The sequence below is a fragment of the Patella vulgata genome, chromosome 5 (genome assembly GCF_932274485.2).
Source record: "Patella vulgata chromosome 5, xgPatVulg1.2, whole genome shotgun sequence".
NCBI lineage: Eukaryota > Metazoa > Mollusca > Gastropoda > Patellidae > Patella > Patella vulgata.
In genome coordinates this window covers 24811198-24830887 of record NC_065883.2, presented here as the reverse complement: position 1 = coordinate 24830887, position 19690 = coordinate 24811198, and the positions used below count along the sequence as shown (strand labels likewise).

The following is a 19690-nucleotide window of genomic DNA, read 5'->3' as shown; positions in this document are numbered from 1 at the left end:
ACACCGTGATTTAAACTGACATTTCGATTTACAAGAACTTTTGTATGTCTTTACACATTTTATTTATCACTCCTTCATATGTAAATAGCAACAACAACTAGAACTTCTATTTCGAAAAAACGTCACTCACAGCCCATATGGGATTCGTCCAAAGAATCCAAAAATGAAAACCCGAAGAAGATCCATGATCCATTGAGAAATAACCGAGATATGGGCAATCCGAGATTATTTTTTGTCCAATCCCTAAAACACTTTCTGTTCGTCAAAAATAACCCAATTTATGTTTAATAAATAGATCCATGGAGGCCAACCACATCTGCGTTGGCCTAATGTTTGCACCATGTACAGTTTTGGCTGCACAAACTGACGAATTCCCCCCCCCCCCCGAAAAAAAATAATAAAAACACTTACAGGGTCACCTGCCCCCCTCACTCTCTCTCTCTCTCTCTCTCTCTCTCTCTCTCTCTCAACATATAAAATCTATATATTTTAAATCAATATCAAAGAGATATGGCCATTTTAAAATTTAGTGATAATATCTCACTCTGACAAAATTCCTTGTTTCCCCTGGATCACATTCCACCAGCAAAACAATTATGTTCTAAATTGTTATTTTCATTTCCAATATTACACGAGAAATTCCAATGAGAACCCAAACTTTTAAAAACAGAATGTGATATCTATTATCTCCAATTTTTCAAATACACCATTTGCAATTATAAACAAATCCGCATCACCCATATTGGCATAATAACATTCCAACAATAGTTTGCTTTACTAGAATTCTATTAAACATAAATTAGACATGAAATGTTTTCTAAATTATTAATTAGACATTAATTAACGCATTCAGGCCATAATCAACTCTCGATGGTATTGGATTTCTCTGATATTAAATAGATTAGAACAGTTCAGCCATATTTTGATTTAAGCTAAAAATGGAGGAGCGAGACTTAGCTTCGAACAACCAGTACGGTGGTTGAAATTATTGCACATGTCTTGTCAAACCTTCAAAGGCTAATATCTTCGCTAGCAATACAGTAATTTGAATGAAATTTTCAAATTAATCATTTTACATTATCTATTTTCGAACTATCATACCAAGAATGGCTAGCTCTTTATCCAAATCTTACATAATGTATCTTTAAACAGTTTAAAATGTCTTATTAAAATCAGGTTACAATTACAATTTCGTTTCGTTTCGTTTGATTTTCACATTAAATTGTAATCTGACTCACCTTCGTCCACAACAGGAAGACAATCATACTCGTACCCTAAACCCCAAAGAATTATTCGTTGAATAAAACTTGCCACAATTCTGAAGACCGATTTTGAAGAAAATGTGTCAGATAAAAATGTTTCAAAATGAGTTCATATAGTCTTTTTCTTCGATGTCGGACAGAAAGATTATTTGGTTAAAATTTGATTTTTGTTTTGTATATTTTCAGTATATTTTGGGTGATAGTTGTGTTGGTGATGGGAGCCCTACTAGTAACAACTATATATGTTCAATTATCGGATTATTATCGCTATCCTACTGTTACCAGTGTGAACGTGAATTACCTAGAGGAGGACGACTTTCCCGCTATAACCGTTTGCGATTTAAACATATTCAATACAGCCTTTGTATCGAAAATGGATGATAGAACACAAAAATACATGACGTTTTTAACAGAAATATCTGGAATTTATCACCTGGTGGGGAAAAGATTTCTCCGAGCACTAGTCAAAGGAGATAAGTCGCCGCCTACTAATAAAACTGCAGACGATATTGTTCAGACTCTTTTTGAACAAGTGAACGACATGATCAAAGGTACGGGATTGAAATGTGCGTGGGGGGATTATTATTGGGAAAACTGTGATTCGGCGTTAACAACACGTGTGACAGAAATGGGTATTTGTTTCACTGTAGATACTAGAAAATTGGTGAGAAATCATCATGGAAGTGCGAAGCCAAACCCCGTGAGTAATTCATTGCGAGGTTTCAACGTTGTTATAACAACAATAAGAACTGATATTCCATACCGGTTGTACCAGTTTGAAGGTTTTAAAGTAAGTATCATAAATGTGCAGCGATTAGCTGAGGTTTCGTGATACCCAGGGACAACTGCATGACATTTTCGGTATCGTTCTGTACTACTCCACTAACTTCTGGGTCCATCCACCCTTGGACGTAACTTGATTCTACGAACCAATCAAACACAGTTTACATACCAGTGTTAGTGACATTTTTTACGTTCATCGCAATAATCTTAGTTGCAATAAAATGCGATTGGTCGATAAAAATAGCACAAGCATCAAGGACGGATACTTTGACCCCCCCCCCCCCCACCACTCCGATGGACCCATAGGTTAGTGGAGGAGGATTGAACGATACCACTAAGAGATACTGGGAATGGCTGCGTGGCTGTTTGTCCCCAAAACGTAAGTATTAGGGCCTAGTTCTGATCTGAGAAATGAGAGCAAGGGCGACATTTTGAATATGTAAAACCCAAAACAAAGAGTTCTAGTCAATTGGAATTTGACTTTCAGTATTTCCATAGAGTAAAATGTTAGCTAAAATTAAGCAACCGAATACAGTCATAAGTCTTATGTCATGGGATTTAACCTCCACTCGACACAAACTATGTCATTTCGGGACTGATATTTCATTATGCACTTTCGCATAGGGGTCTATAACAGTGGGAGGAAACTACACGCCTTGTCACGTACAAGCGAGAAATCGAAACCACGCCTGCACGTGTCTGCATAACGAACCATTAGACCACCCAACCCCTAATCTGTTTTCTAATTTATTTTACGCATGTTATAATGCCAGTCATTATTTCCTCCAGGGAGAATATTTTTTTACAACCATAAATCTTTTCCATTCATGTTTGAACATGACAGACACGAGGCGTAAAAAAACATGTTAATTAGTGTTTAGCATGTAATATGTAATTAAGTTAGATAATGAACCTGGCATAATAAATCTAACTTCAATATCTTTACGAAATGATCCCCTTTTCTCCCTCGAGATACCATCTGTAAATTGCAATGATGGATATATGTATATACAACGGCCAGCATGCGTAAAGTCATTTGTGCTCTCTATCCACCTAAATCTTCAGGAACTAGCTAGGGTGACTCAATGGGTAGGTAATATGTTGTCTCGTTAACCTGTAGTCCCATGTTCGACCACAGTGTTGGCCAGAAATTTGATGTGGATATGTCAGCGTGCCTCCCCCTACACCCCCTTGTCAGTAGTGTAGGACAGAGGTTCTGGCAAGGGACAACGCATAGTAGTTCGGGTTGAACGAAAGCCCGAGGTTTCTTGTACACATCAAGGCATGTAAAAAGATCCATTGAGGGTTACAATTCGACCTAAGCGTAAACCATAGCGCCGCTGCCCGGGTAAAATTGCACATTACACGGTGTATGCCCGTCTGCATTAGCTAGGCCGGGGCATAAATATAGGACGTTAATCGCCATTTCATTTACCCAAATCTGCCTATGGCAGGTGTTGTTACTGACTTTAAATGTTATATAGATTAATATATAAAGCAACACTCTAAATTATCGGATGGCTGAGATATTAACGTCTGCAATATATTCGTGAAACTATCTGCGCAAGGCTACCCGACAAAAGAGATTTTTTACTGTCAAAACTTCAAACATTCTTAACTTCGCTCAGAATAAAATAACTGAAATTCAATAAGCACCAGCTCGTTATCTAAATTTTACATAATGCATCTTTAACCAAAGAAATGTTGCTTCTTGAAATTCTCATGTTGTAGTCGTTTTATTGGAGTTTGAAGACGCGTCTTGACCACTTGCTAGTATCGATTTTGTTTGACTTTCTTTAAAACAAAAAAGATAATACATTCGAATGTTGACGTGTTTTCGTTCTGGCTGATTCTATCTAGTTTCATATAATTCATTATCTTATCTATGTTTAAAATATTTTACCACTCCTGCTGGTTTCTGGACCTCGGCATGTCACCAATACAAAACAATAATCAACGTGAAAGCAATGATACGACAGGTGATAAGGACGCCAGACGCTATGTAGCTGTTACAGACGTCATGTAGCTGTTTCACATGGCCAAGATTATAAAAAAATGATTATTTCAAGGCCGATAGCACTTCTGATTAATTTCGCCCCAGCAAACCGCCAATGGAATAATTATAAAGTTATTATTATGGATATAGGTTCTACGGGTTCTGAGGCTAGTATATGCAATTACACAAGAACCCAATTTGTCATCGCGAGCCATGGTTAAACCCTCTCCATCACACCAAACTAGTTCTCACTACGTTCTGAAGGACGTTGCCAAAACTGGCCCCAACTATGTTCGAATGGGGTGAACGTAGTAGCAACTGTTTACTATCTGCTTATAAACTTCATGGATGGGAGGTGCTCTAGAACTTTGAGTCTGTTCAAAATTTCCCACTTCCTGCAATTAGACGGAGTGAAGACTTGACACTCTAGCCCACTAGGCCATCCCAAGCGCGATGGGTTTTTATAGCCCTCGAGTCAGGACGGTATTGCACACGCAATAAGAGCGCTCGTTCGAACGCAATGAATGGTCGGGTTACAAACTAGTTAGACCTGGTTAGAAACAATTGCTGACGTATTGGGAAACGGGAAGAACTAGTTACGAACGGGTTTTAATGTACTACGGGAGGGCTTGGACTGCTTGAAAATGACAAATTTATTCCATCTGAACTTAATATGATTTATATGATTTGAACTTACGATTTCTATGGCCTTTTCCAAAACGTAGGGAAAACTAGTTTGGAGTGACAGGGGCTTTAACAATACATTGTACGACTACAAACCATAGCATGCATCATTACGATTTATGTGTATGTATTTATATTAGTTATTCAAAGAAACGTTTTGTGGTATATACTGATCCTATGATCCTCCCCATGTTCAGTTGCACCGCACCCTTTTGTATTCAAATGAATCCTCAGTTAAAGTATGTCTGAGAGAATAAATGTATATAACAATATATAACGGTTTCACCAGAGCAAACTAGAAGTTGGTTATATAAGATTTAGCCGATTGTCCCGAATAAAAAGGGGTAAAGAATGTTCCCAAAACTTTTCACCATGAGCTACTCATCTTTTTGTTTTATTTTATTTTATTATTTTTTTTTTGGGGGGGGGGGGCGGCTAAGCTCTTCGAAAACAGACTATAAGGCTCCATCAATTCAAATTCAATCGACATAAAACTTGATTTTCGATACGACATCAATATCCCAAAATGGCTGCGATGACGTCAGTCGGTTTTCTGGTTCATAGTATGCTCGTACTTGTTCCAATCGGATACTGGTTTGTCTACGAAATCGGATAAACTGCGAAGTTGTTAAGATAGTCCATAGGGTAACCTACCCCCATGTCCATTAATTTAATATTTTGAACCATAGATCTGTAAAAATAATCCAATACAGATATAATATTGCAAAACGACATACTTAAAAATGTATGTGTTATATATCGTGATATTTCAATCAATGAGAATTCCTTAAATTTCTGCAAATATTTTATTCGTTAAATGTCAAAATCTCATTGTTTGCGAACCATGCCTATGCAGATATATAGAGAGAACAGTTTTCATTTGACTTGTTGTTTTTGGTTAATAGACCTTTAAGACAATCACACCAATAACCTATAACTTTATTTGCAGTGTTTATTTCGCAATACTTGTGATAAAACATAAAATATTACAGTTTTCATACAATTAAATGTATGGACATTTTGCAATACGGCGAATATAAATGTAATAAATCATTCAGGGCTAATGCTATACGCACAAAATACTTTCTTTCAGCTGAAACACCATGTTTGCCTTCTAAATAATTTCTCAAACAAAAAACAACAACCAATTTTAGAAAGCTCTTCTATTACCATTCTGAACACAGAGAACTATCTACTTAGAGAATAGATCCCTGCCTTGAATGACCGCCATATTCAAAAATTAGTATCCTATTTTGTAATAAGATTCTATTCGGTTTCACGTCTTTTATACACACAGGATAAATAAAGCGTTTCAGTTTTATAGGATGGAAGCGTAATAAATACTTCTTAAACTTCTCGAAGTATACTTTGTGTTTTCGACCAAAATCGTCGATTTAGGACTTAAAATGTCGCTTAACTAGCTTAGTGTCTGTCCTCAAACGGAAGTATTTGTAGACAGAAAACGTAAGTTTAGTGTGTTACATCACCAAACATCAGAAATTCAGAACGGACAGGAGCATGGGGGGGGGGGGTTCCTTTGGTAAACATTATAAATATCAGGTGTAAGTCGATACACAATAGTATGCATCAGACTCTCCTGATCTGTAAACGTTAGGTGAATTCCGACCATGGACATTGAAAATTCTATATTTTGGAGAATAGACGGGAAATTAATTGTTTATATTTCATCCATCGGTCATTTTATACTGTGCAATATAAAATGTTAGTGGAAATATTATTTGCAGGCAGTATGTTTTAAATAAAATGTCAGTCACCGTTTTACTTAACACTCGGGCCAGTCCTGAATCAATGTGCGCAGATTATTTGATTATTTCCCCTTCCTTTGGGAATTGGCATAACGCATTATGGCTTTTACACAGACTGCCTTTACCTAGATTACCAAAAGATAATATAATATTATAGAGTGCTTATTTTGATCAACCGAAAACTATTGACAGAGGGGAGAAGTGGCCTGTAACTTGGGTTATTATAGACAATTGGAATGATTTAAAATTCCGGCGGTCGTTAAGTTAGTCTGAATTTGCGAAGGTTTAAAAAATAGGCTTCCTGTCTTCCAGGAATGAAATAGCTTAATTTTAATTATACCGGAAAAGATTGTGCTTTTGGCGCCTTGCAAACAATCTGTGTATAGACGCCGTTTTTTTTAAATATATTTGATCATTAAATTGTCTATTGTGACTAGTCTGATTCCAGGCTTCTAATTCATATTACATTTATCTCTCATGAAGTCAAATATGAATTTAAAAGTAATAAATTACACAGCTCTCTTTGGAAATCTATTTAAAATACAGACTTCATAAATGTGGGAGAATGAGGTCAATATCACAATCATTTAGATTGTGTTCGTCATTAAAAAATATATTACACTCTTGAAACTGTTCTCGTTAGGTTTCAAATGACCCTCTCTTTATTAAGAAATGCCAGAATACATTCTAAAATCACTACCACAAGAGGAATCTACTCGCCTTGGCGTCATTTATATCTATTATTGATACGTATACTGTAATAACTGTGACGGCGTGGACAGGTTTATGGAACTGTTAGGAAATCAAAAGGAAGTTTAACAGCTAGATGCTGAACCCAAGGAATTTTATTTCATCTATTAAAAGCGTTTGCTTTTATGTAACCTTTTAGATTTACCGCGCTGCAAGAAAATCTCTGGGGAATGATGCTATGTATCCAACGGTATTGGCCTTTCCCACAAAAGGCGATTGTGGATTGTGTTATTTTAGTAGATATTAAATAAAATCTTCACACTTTTTGTCATTTCAGATTGTTTTACACGATCACGACGAGGATCCATTACCACAGTCCAGAGGTTTCGTTGTTGGTGCAAACTGCTCAACGGAAGTAGAAGTTTCAAAATCAGTGGTAAATGTTTTAACCGCCTACTTCACACCTGACTGGTTGGTGTTTAACGTCTCCTTCCAGAACTTATTTTGTTCACTTTGTGACGGTCCCGTTAACCACTTTCGTGTTCTCATTTAAGAAATTCACATAAGTACTTCACAGATCACAGAACAATACTTTTGAATGTAAAGTTATATCAAGATAGAAAATAAAAAGGAGCACACTCGATCCTAACCAGTGGATATGCCACATGGGCGAAATTCCATAATGGAAAGTAGTACCTGGCTGGTATGAATTAATATACATACCCTTCCTTGCGCACGATACTCACAACTACCTTCGTGTTAAAATAAAGGTTGATAAAACGGAAACACCAGGTTGCACCAACTAGATATGCAAGGCAATACTAATGATCAACAATCGTGATGGCTACCACAGAATGTTTGAATACAGACTTAACACTAGTTGGTAGATACACTGGTTTCAGTGGACCATGACCCCCATCCCCTCTTAAAAAAGAGCAGCATTTATGTTTTTTGCATGGGACTTTGGATAAAATCTAACTCATCAGATTACATAAATAAATCAGCAAGCAAAGACGCACTACTGTTTCCCATGCGAATACAAACTGTCTATCTGAAAACATTTTCCCTCCGAACTAAACGAATAATATACCAGCAGAATATATAGCGTCATGTACATTGGTACAAAATTATTCAAATGGGTAACTCGTAACATAGGCCATCTCAACAAAAGTTTATATTTACCCTATTCGTGTTACATCGCTAGTTTTTGAGACAGTGACGCTTTCAGTGATTAATGTAATGAACAGTTTACAGACTGTCATATTCTGCCGCCCCCAACAAAAAAAGGCCCGATATACTCTTTCCCATTAGAATTGGATATATCTGGTTTGGGGGCGTTTTTCTTTTGTAAATTCTCATGTAATAACAAAGAATGGGAGAGCGTGGGGATTATGTCTAGCAATGGCCACACACATAATTATGCACCATATGAGACATTCCATTACTGTTAGTAACAATTGTAACAATGAGAATTTCTTATCATTTTAGAGAATTGGACTGGAACCGCCATTCTTGGCGTTTGGTGGCAGCACGTGTATTGATACAAATAGCGATAAATTTACCAATCCACTGAAGAGGTTTGACTTCTACACTAAAGAAGCCTGTGAAAAGGAATGCTTCATGGATTATGTTGTCAAATTCTGCGGATGCCGGCATTTCCTTCATCCGGGTATATATCTATTTTGATAATTTTAACTTTCGTTTATATGACCACAGCGATGAATTGTGAAGTAAACAATTATGGTTCGATGGAAGTGCTTGTACATAGAGATAGAGTTTAACGGACAAATGCACAAAATATACCAATAGCATAATTTCATCGGTAAAATCAAATGGTTTCGCCTAGTTCCGCTTAGTGTACACGCCCATGACGATATTTCCACCAGATAACAAATCATTCTAATGCATTTTGTTATCCGAAACCTACATTTTTATACAATTTTAAATAATACATTTGCTGAATACAATGAGGTTGTCATTTAATTTATAGATTCGATTGTAATAAAATGTTTTTAATAAATACGTATTTCATTCACGGTAATGGATAATGCCCATGCGAACTAAAATAAATTGTGTATTGTGTTGTTTTGATGATTTGATGATCGTTGTCGGTTTTACAGAATGACATGCTGTACTTTATTATAATATGACCTGCATGTAACATTATATTTTTTATTTGTTAATCTATTGTATTAACACAACATGTCGATACGACGAGAAGCAATTTGTAAAGTAAATGTTATTCATGTATACACATTAAAAAGAAAAAAAAAGATTATCCGATTACAAAGGTCTGTGATAGTCAGGAAGAGTGGTCGTATTTCTAGCCTACAAAATAAGACACAAGAAACGGAGGTGGTGGGAGTGGGGTTGACTGGTTAAAAGCTTTACTACTTTTTTAACTCTTCACTAGCTGCCTGTATGCAATGAGTTACCAACTTCAAAAGCTTATGAGGCAAAATTTAAGCATGTTCAAAACTCTTCACAATATCATAAAGTGTGAAATTGGTTGAACATATTTTAAAAATACCTATTTTGTCTGCCATTTGTGAAGTGAATTCATCTTTTCTTGAAATATTGAACCAGATTAGCACAATACTTCCAAGTGACAGAAAATCGGTATTTAGACCCATTTTTATAACAAAAGATATAGATCTTGAGCAAATGTTATCAAAACTTTTTAAACCATCACCACCGGCGTTGCCACAGGTAATTTATTGTATTTTTTGTGTTTGTTTTATTTAAAATCAAGTTGCAATTGTATTCCCATATTTTCGTTTTCAGGTAATGAAAGTTTATGTTCGATTGAGCATCTTTCGGGGTGTTACAGACATGCTGAAGGTAGGTAGAGTCCTTATAGAGACTACCTAATTTCGCAATATATTTGCGAATGAAGAATCGTTAATAGATGTGTCTTCGGTACGTTGTTAGAAGTGGTTGAGGAAGCAATGACTAATTTTGCAATGTAAAAAATCCACCACTTGAGCATCATGAATGTGAACTGTATGGGTCTTCACATTGGAATTATTAAAGTATTTCATAGCAGAGCAACCGCGTAACTCACGATCGAATAGTATAACATTTTCTACAATAGTATTTCCCATTTTACAATGGAAATCCCTACAACACCTGTATTATGTTCACTTAAAATTCCTGAAAGGTTTTACATAATCTTTTTTTCATAAAACATGTTCTGCATATTGACTACAAACTTTAAAATTTTAAACATTTTCTCGAAGTTAATTTTGCAAGATAAACGATAGAAATTTATAAATATCAACATTGATCTAGAATGACTTACATTACCATCATCATCAATGCCAGTTACTCTATCTATATTACGGAATTTGTGGTTAATACCGTATGGCATATCGATTGTCAATCTGATAGCGCATTTCGGCATTCTGTGGCGAACTGACCAGGTTGTGAGCTTGCCCAATGGCAAGTGGGCCCCTGAGGAAGTGGGCCCCCTTAGACATTAGACAATATATTTAAAATATAAATTGTCAAAAAATATATAAATATTAGAAAAAAAATTATTAGCATGAAAATTCTAATTACATCTTTTTGTTTCCACTTACATGTTTTTTGAAAGTTTATTTTATTCATTCTAAAAATTAAATGATAGAATTGTATTGGTGGGTGGGCCCCCTTTGTCTCCTTGCAACCGATATTTTCAGCCCCAGTACCCCACTGTCGACATTATATACATAGATATACATATTGGTATTTTTATATTGCAGCAACTTACTACAAAGGAGACAGTAATGGAACTGCAAAAGCTGAATGCGTCTGTCCTCTACCATGCCGAGAAAGTACCCATAAAGCATCGGTGACATGCGCAAAATTCAGACCGACAGCACCGTTTAGTAAAATATTGTACGTTATTTATACTTATACAATATTTCAAATTTCAAATTTAGACAAACCTAAAATAATTATCTCACCTATAGATTATTTATTGTAAAGAACAGACCAAACATGAATTTTAACAGTTGATAAACAATTCATAGATGTCCGTCTTACTCATTTTGTATATCCACAGGGATAATGCAAGTATTGATGCTGATGTAGTAACACTCCATGTTTTCTTTGCTGATCCAGTTGTAACTGTCATAGAACAAGTCCCGGTTTATACTTTAGAGAAACTCCTAGGTAAAAATTATATCCTCAATAATTGGTAAAATAGAAAACAATACAGTTGATATGATCTCAGTGCAAGACGTAAAATAGTAACAGTTCAAACCTGTTCTTCAAAGGTACCCGGACCTTGGAAAATGGTCACTGTACTATGCGATTTTTGAACAGGGTCCAATGAGCAAGCCCTGCGAGGAATGTTTTAACATTCCTGAAATGCGGGCTAGCCCTGATACCCAAACGTGTTCAGTGAAATATTTATATCAAACAGAGCTATTTTACCTTTTCTCCTCTAAAAATGTAAGATTATCCTATTTCGTTGTTTATATGAAAAGGACGGTTTACAGACCAGGAAGCTGGTTAGAAGGGCCAACCTGCTTCCATTATAAATGCTCTTCTATAAATCAAAATTTTTAATTGAAACAGGTTGACGCGACGTTTAGATGAGCTGGCTCACAAACGAAGGATAGCCTTTACCATGTAAACACGGCAGTTCGATATAAATCGGTTTTCTCTATCAGATAAGAAATTAGTATATGTCATAGAAGCTTTTTGTAATGGCGGCCTGCTTTATTAAACCTAATTCTTAGTAATAATGCTTCAACCAATATTTAATTGGGGTACCTTCTATTCTGTAATTTCGGACTAGTCAGCTTGTTGTTCTTCTTATTCTTGAGGGCGACGTTCTTCGAAAAAAGCCTAAGGCCCAACGAATTCAAGTACGATCAACACGAATGTTTACACGCTTTTCCTTTGACTGTTACACATCAATTAGCGTGACTTTTTGATATAACGTCGCAATTCCAAGATGGCGCCATTCTTTGTACCACAGTAGGCTTACGCTAATACTTGCCTTTTATCTAATTCAATGAAATCTGTTGCCAGTAATGCTCTATTTAATTTTATGTAACTTGTGTATTTTATTTAAAGAGACATTATGTTAGATTTAGATAAAGAACTGGTCGTTCTTGTTATAATAGTTCAAAAATAGATAATGAAAAATGAATATATTGAAAAAATTCATTCAAATTACTTTATTCTGAGCGAAGATATTAGATTTTGAAGGATTGACAAGATATGTGCAGTGATTGTAACCACCGTACTGACTGTTCGAGGCTTAGGCTCGCTTCACCATTTTTAAATTAAATCATTCAATGGCCGAACCGTTCTAACCTACTTAAAATCGGACGCATCCGATGGCATCAAGGGTTTTTTATGGTCTTGTCATGTTGATAAATGTCTTAAGTAGTAGGGGGGTTGGATGGCTGAATGGTTAGCGTGCGCGCGCTGTACCATAAAGTCTGTCATTCGAATCCCCGGTTGTACGTGGCAAGGAGTAGGGTCGCCTGTCCAACCTCGTGGGTTTTCTCCGGGTCCTCCGGTTTCCTCCCACTGCTAAAGACCCCTACGCGCAAGCGAATTATTGAAATAAAATTAAAAACCATATGTTAGTCCCGAAATGGCCTGGTTTGTGTCGAGTGGACGTTAACACCCCCCCCCCCTCTCTCTCTCTCTCTCTCTTAAGTAGTAGGTTATATATAACATTTAAAGCCTAAAGAAAAACCTGTAATAGACATCGCTAGCTGTTGTATTTTGCCTATTTAACTTGTGTATTTTTTCTTCTTCAACAGGATCTATTGGAGGTCAAGTCGGTCTGTTTATGGGTTTTAGTTTGATTACAGTCGCCGAAATGTTCGAACTTATATTTTTACTTGTTACTAGAGGGCGCTTACTTCACCAAGAAAGATATGAAAAAGAGGCAGAAATGCGACAATTGGCCAATTTAAATGCTAGATAAATCGTATACAAATAAAAAGACTGTTTGAATTCGGATATTTCATTTTCTCGGCAGATAATACAAAGACAGGATGTGATAAAACTTTGAGAACAATAATTTGTAGATATCGACTTAGTTCAGATGCAGTTTCGCGAACGGAAAAATTGAAATTTTCTATAAGATAAAATTTCACCTTTTCACCTTTTCTTGAAACGATTTAGCAGCTCGGATGTCGAAATTTAAGATTTACGAAATGTCGAAACATGGCTACAGTTGTATACTTGAATTCATATGCTGAATATTACCTTTTCTTTAGTTGTGTAACCGACATAATATTGTTATAAAGCCGTCTCCTAAATAATGAAACCCTTGATTTATTATGTGTCATTATAAGTACGTTAATGTGCATCATGGACAAGCTCATTAGATAAGTATTCACTTGTAACCCTTGATAATGATTGTATGTATTGTTAAATATAAATATATAATATTATGCTTATGTGATTGTAGATAGCAATGATAGTATTTTTGTAGAAAAAAGAAATATATGAATTCCAAAATATTTTCATCTGATTGAACAAAAATTGGTCTATATTACTATTTAATAATTATATTGGTATTAAAAAAATCCTCTACAGGTCTAAATTAAACAAATAAGCTATAATTATTGTTAATTTTAAAACTGGGAGGGCATTGAATAAATTCAGAACAGCAGATTACTTTAATGCAGCTGAGAGACTTTAAGGATACCGGATGATTATTGTTGTAATAAAAGCCATACCTCAACTTTGGTGAAATCAGCTATGCCAAAATTTTGTATATTATATCATTATATATATATATATATATATCTGTCATTTGTTTTGAATACCTAGCTTGTCCATGTAGTTTAAACTTATTTGAAAATGTTCGGCCCCCTTTTAATGCTCGGTTTTCGTGAGCCGTGATATGGAATTTGACTACTGACCGACAACAAAAAAGGAGCCTTACCGAATGTTGTGATATGAATTACCTAGAAAATTATCATGTGTTGTGGGAATAATGGTAAAGTATACGATATGACATTTCCAATAATTGAATAAGGAAATTATATTTACCCAAATGGTATTCCATGAGCATCAAACAAATGTTATCATTTGCTTGAAACATTTAATCAAGTTTTAAATTTAAGTGCTTAAATTACACAGCTGCAACCTTACAGAAAAGTGCAATATGTCGAAATTAACATCTTGATGTATACAGTACGTGTACAGCAATCAACTATAAATTTAAAAGGATGGATTTTATTGTATATACACATAACAACGACGTGAATAATAAACTGATTTAGCTAAAACTGTAAAAGAATGGTGCATTGGTAACCGAAGTGTATTAGATCTGGGTGAGATTTTAAATTACTACATTAAGATTAAAGATGCATTATGTAAGATTTATTTAAAGAGCTCGTCGTTCTTGCTATACTGTTCCATAAAAGATAATTCAAAATTAATTGAAAATTTCATTCAAATGAATTTATTCTGGCCACGTTATCACATAAATTATTTATTTTCGTAACAGCGTTACTTGTTACTCGAGACTCAGCCTCGCTTCTCAATTTTTAAATTAAATCATTAAATGGTAATCGTATTTTAATCCATTTACATCAACACCATATGATTGATTATAGGCTTGGCATGTGAATAATTTGTTTAAAATTTGAAGCCAAATTACACCTGTAATAGACAGATTTAGCTCCTACATAATGCATTTTTAAGAAAAATAACAAAAAATAAGAAAAAAAACCCAAACGATATAGACATACATATACTAGGATTTTATACAAAGTCGTTTTAATTCTGGACATTACATCTTTTAAACATGTTCTTTATTACTAATAATGTTTCCTTAACATATAAATTATGCTAGGGACTAGTGTTAAAATATTGGAATGCACGTAGGTCTTTTTAGATATACCTACATACCTCAGTGTTGATCAGTTATTGAAATATTTATTTCTTGGCCAAAATATTTCACTTCCAACTGGATTTAACAGTGTTTTGTGTGTAACGTTGCTGGCTTTTAAAGGGGTGTTCATTAACATTTCAAGACTTCGAATAGCCACAATCTACCCAAGCCAGAATTTAAAGAAAAATGGGCGATATTAGCACAAATCCCACGATGGAAAGTGGTACCCGGTGTTCATAAATTGATAAACATGCACTGCACCCGCACGACACCAATCACGCTACGAGTAAGACCGATTATGACAAGGCTGACTCTGGACCAAATGTACATACAGGATGACACATAGATCTAATACCGATCTACAATGTCGCGAAAACGACTATAAATTCTGGTTGGTAGATATTCTTGTCCCAGTAATCTTAGCTAATTTACAAAGACATAGTCGATAAATATTGTTACGAGCCCCTTCATTTACAGCTCAATGTGTTGCTTTGTGTTTGTAGATTTGTTAACATTTGTTATATATGAGATAAATTAATATTATTATTGTATTAAAATAGAATATTATGTGAGGTCATCCATCGAAGACTAGGGATTATTGGCATTTTTATTGCTGCATCTGATTCATGGTTAACTAAACGATGGTTTTATTATATCACACTAAATACAGTAAATTTGTAAGACGGCAGAATACAGAAACACCTAACTCCATATAGAGAGAACAGTATGCATACTCTGGCTGATGAGCGAACTGCCCGTTCAGACGCTTATTTTTAAACCAGTTCATAATCGCTGGGGTTTTTAAGACAGCATCGTGTTGCGTTCACACGTACTATAAGCCAAACCAGTTTAACTATTCTGACATCTTCGGTCGGAGGTTAGAGTTAACTACGCACGGGTTGCTTCATATTCTTTATTCGGTTCTCGCACTCTTTCGATAACATTGGCACTGCCTGACAGGAATGTAAACTTACTGCGTACTGCGCATGCTCAAAGCAAGCTGGAGCCGGTTTTTTTTAGCCAACCCATTCAGACGGCTAAGATGCACCAGTTTAAAATAAAAAGCCTTCTCGAAGACAGGTCGCGAGCTGGGGTTTTTAAACTGGTTTATTTGCCCCACATTTGCGTTCAGACGCTTAAGTTAAACTGGTTTAACGATCCCCGGGGTTTTTAAACCAGTTCAACTTAAGCGTCTGAATATTAAATTGTCAAAAACCAAAATATATTAGCGGACGATATAAAATCGACCCGTGTCCAATGCATGCTACATCACAAAGTGTTAGATGGCCTTACCGCAGATAGTTAAAATCAAAATAATATTTCTGCCATTTAAGATGACATTTAGTTTGGTATCTGTATAAATAATTAACGTTGGTGATAAAATGGTGATATGTTTTGTTATACATATGTACAGAGAACTGCTGTACAAACGTAAAAATAGAGGGATATTAAAATGTATTTTGAAAGGAAAGGTGTTATGTGTTGTCTTTTTAATAACCTAACCAAAATTTAAATAATTCGAAAAAACATGGACAAGATTTTCATTAATTAAAATGTCGGTGGTTAGTTGGACAAGTTAACAAAACATTGGGATTATCTGTCGGCTGCATAATGTAAGGATGGCGGCCCTAGATAAAGATCGCTTGGTGTGCGCAGGTCTTCAGAATTGTAGCTTCGAGAAGACAGTCCCGGATTTAACCTTAGTCAAAGTTCAGTCGTGTCGATTAGATATCCAAAATAGTTTTAATGTTAAAAGAATGACAAATGCTGTATCACAACGGCCTCCTTCACGTTTAAGGGACACACTCACATGCAATAATTAACACATCTCACCGCAAGCTTATAATACTAGACAACAGGGTCTGAAAAAAAAAACGATTGCAAATAATGCTTTCTGGAGTATTTCCGGTAGCTTGAGCACACATGTAGCGCCTGTCAATCCTACCAATTCATCAAAAACTACGTAAATTCAATACTAATAAGAGTCTGAAGCTAACAACGAACCAACAAACGACGTGAGAATAATTCCATCTTTCGGGGCACCGAGCCTACCATCCCTGTACTGGGTGTATGTGGGTAGCCCTATTAAGCGATATGCTGCATGTGTGGGTTTTTATAATAAATTAATTTTACATGCACGTTTCATGAATCAGTTACTATATTCACAATCATTCCCCTGTATACGTTAGTCAGATATTCAGGACCTGTGTTATTCACTATATACGCATTTGATTACAGGTAGTTAGACTACGGAAAGGGGATCACGGTGGCTAAGTGGGAAAGACGCTGACTCGCTAGCCTGGAGGTCGGGTGTTCGATCCCTGCATTGGCCGAGAAAGTTCATCCAGATTTTCCGGCGTGGTTCCCCTTGTCAGCGATGCAGGACGGAGGGCCTGACAAGGACAACTGTCTAGTCCTTCAGATGAGACGAAAAACCTAGGTCCCGTGTATACATTGGAATGCACGTAAAAGATCCCTTGGCAGTTGGAATTCGATATAAGAGTAGGCGATAGTGCCGCTGCCCGGGCAAAAGTTCCCTCATAGCACACTGTATGACGTATGCCCGTCTTCATTATCCCAGTATATAGGAGCATAACAGTAGGACGTTAAACCCCATTTCATTTCATTTCATTTCAGACTACGGAAGATAAATTTTGTTTGAACTGTTTCTGCACGACAAAATTAGGTCGACAATTCCTGCGGCCACAAAAAGTGCATTATTAAACTCTTAGGTCCAAACAGACATAATGTCTGAACAGTTTGTACAGAGTAATTGCGCTACGCATTTTACGTATATGGAATTATCAAGGTGTGATTTAAATATTTCCTTGAGGTCGATTGAAAGGGACATCCTCAGTTATGTCAGGAAAAAAGATAACATTTGAAGAAAACTTTGGCTATGGAATTCTTTACCTCTGAAAACTGTAAACCGTTTATGAAAAGTCAGGAAATTCACCCGATGTACATCTACACCTAGTTTGAACATTCTACCGAAAATAAAAAGCAGATTTATTATGTTCCATTCTAATAGCCTCCTGCTTTCATCGATAGGGGACAGCAAGACGAACTGAAGGTCCTAACTGGATTTACTGTAGGATTAAGTCTTGTCAAATACAATAATAATTAATGTACAATATTTATTTGCAAAATTAAATTCTAAATCTGCAGTGGCTAAAATAAATTAATGAGTTGCTGAGATTAGTCAAAACATCGAAATTTGTGCAAAAAGTCTCTGAAACGCTTTAATTTATTTTAGCTTTCTTTTTATTCGTTTTAACCTATAATTGAAAATTTAGAAGCAATATTCATAGAGAGGAGATTATTTTAAATTGTGTAGGCGACTTCACTTACTGTCTGAGGTGTTTTATTCCTGTATTCGTTGCTCTGTTTAATTTCACAAGGGACTTTATTTAAACGAAGGCGAATTCAAACGCATGGGTAATTTTTCAATAACCATAGTCATATGTTTAAGCGAGAAGAAAATAGTTTATTTCTAGGGATGGCCCGGGCAGTAATAAAATTACAACAGTACTATATCCCCTCAGTGCATTTGTTTGTGGGAAGCAGAAGGAATCTGAAAGAGGAAAGGCAAAACCGCGTTTGTCACATTACTTAGATAGGTTAACCGACCTCTCGACACAAACTAGGTCAATAATTCCATTGCGCATTGGGGTCTAGCAGTTGGAGAAGCCAGAGGACCCGGAGAAAACCCACGAGATTGGACTGGCGACCCTACTCCTTGTCACGTACAACCGGGGAATCGATGCTGGAATTGAAAACAACATCGAACGTGATAATGGTTGGCAAATACTATTTCAAATATAAGCTAAACAACATTTTTTAATTTTTTTCTTGAAGACAAGTCAAGGATTTGGAGAATTTTATTTGATTGTTTTACAGTTACGCCAAATTGAGCACACGATGGCGACACCAAGCAACGTCATAATGATGGTTTCTAGGTATAATAGAAGTATTAAAATTCTAAATTCTAAATTTGTTCGCCGTTCATGCTTGACATGTAAAGCGACAATGATGTAGACAATTTTCGTCTTAATAATAGAAATAAGATGAAGCAGAATTCAAATTTACACTGAACAAATAATGAAGTTAATTTATACAGTGTCTTAATTTAGAAATTACATGAATAAAAGTTTTGAATTACAAGAATAGAATCTAATATACCGCCATATTTCAAACATATCTATCTGCCCTGATACTGGAATAAAAAGATAAAATGAATAGACTTGTTAAACCTTATTCATAATAACACAACTTTAGGGATTTACTACTTCTTAGTTTATTACATGCAACGTTACAATACTCTTACAGGTATCTTTATCAAGCAATGATCAATATGTTTTTTATTGTCTTACTCATGAATGTACTATAAATGTAGGTTGTTATTCATTATTGATCATTGCTTGATAAAGATACCTGTAAGAGTATTGAAACGTTACATGTAATAAACCAAGAAGTAGTAAAACCATAAAGTTGTGTTATTATGAATATTATACATTTACTTCTAAATGTCATTTAAGGATAGGGGATCACGTGGCTAAGTGGGTAAGACGCTAGCTCGCTAGCCTGGAGGTCGGGTGTTCGATCCCTGCATTGGCCGAGAAAGTTCATCCAGATTTTCCGGCGTGGTTCT

At 35.6% G+C, this 19690-nt stretch overlaps 1 protein-coding gene across 4 annotated transcripts in view; it reads left to right on the top strand.

The window, feature by feature from the left end:
• Nucleotides 1-16485, top strand: part of LOC126820871 (amiloride-sensitive sodium channel subunit alpha) — a 110180-nt gene extending 93695 nt beyond the window's left edge. For all 4 annotated transcript variants that reach the window (XM_050549010.2, XM_050549009.2, XM_050549011.2 and 1 more), the window contains 7 exons: nucleotides 1449-2052; nucleotides 7519-7617; nucleotides 8670-8850; nucleotides 9966-10022; nucleotides 10925-11060; nucleotides 11227-11336; nucleotides 12950-16485. In XM_050549010.2, coding sequence (XP_050404967.1) covers nucleotides 1449-2052; nucleotides 7519-7617; nucleotides 8670-8850; nucleotides 9966-10022; nucleotides 10925-11060; nucleotides 11227-11336; nucleotides 12950-13116 — 1354 coding nt within the window. In that variant the 3' untranslated portion in view covers nucleotides 13117-16485. The remainder of the gene's footprint in view (nucleotides 1-1448; nucleotides 2053-7518; nucleotides 7618-8669; nucleotides 8851-9965; nucleotides 10023-10924; nucleotides 11061-11226; nucleotides 11337-12949) is intronic.
• Nucleotides 16486-19690: the final 3205 nt, after the last annotated feature.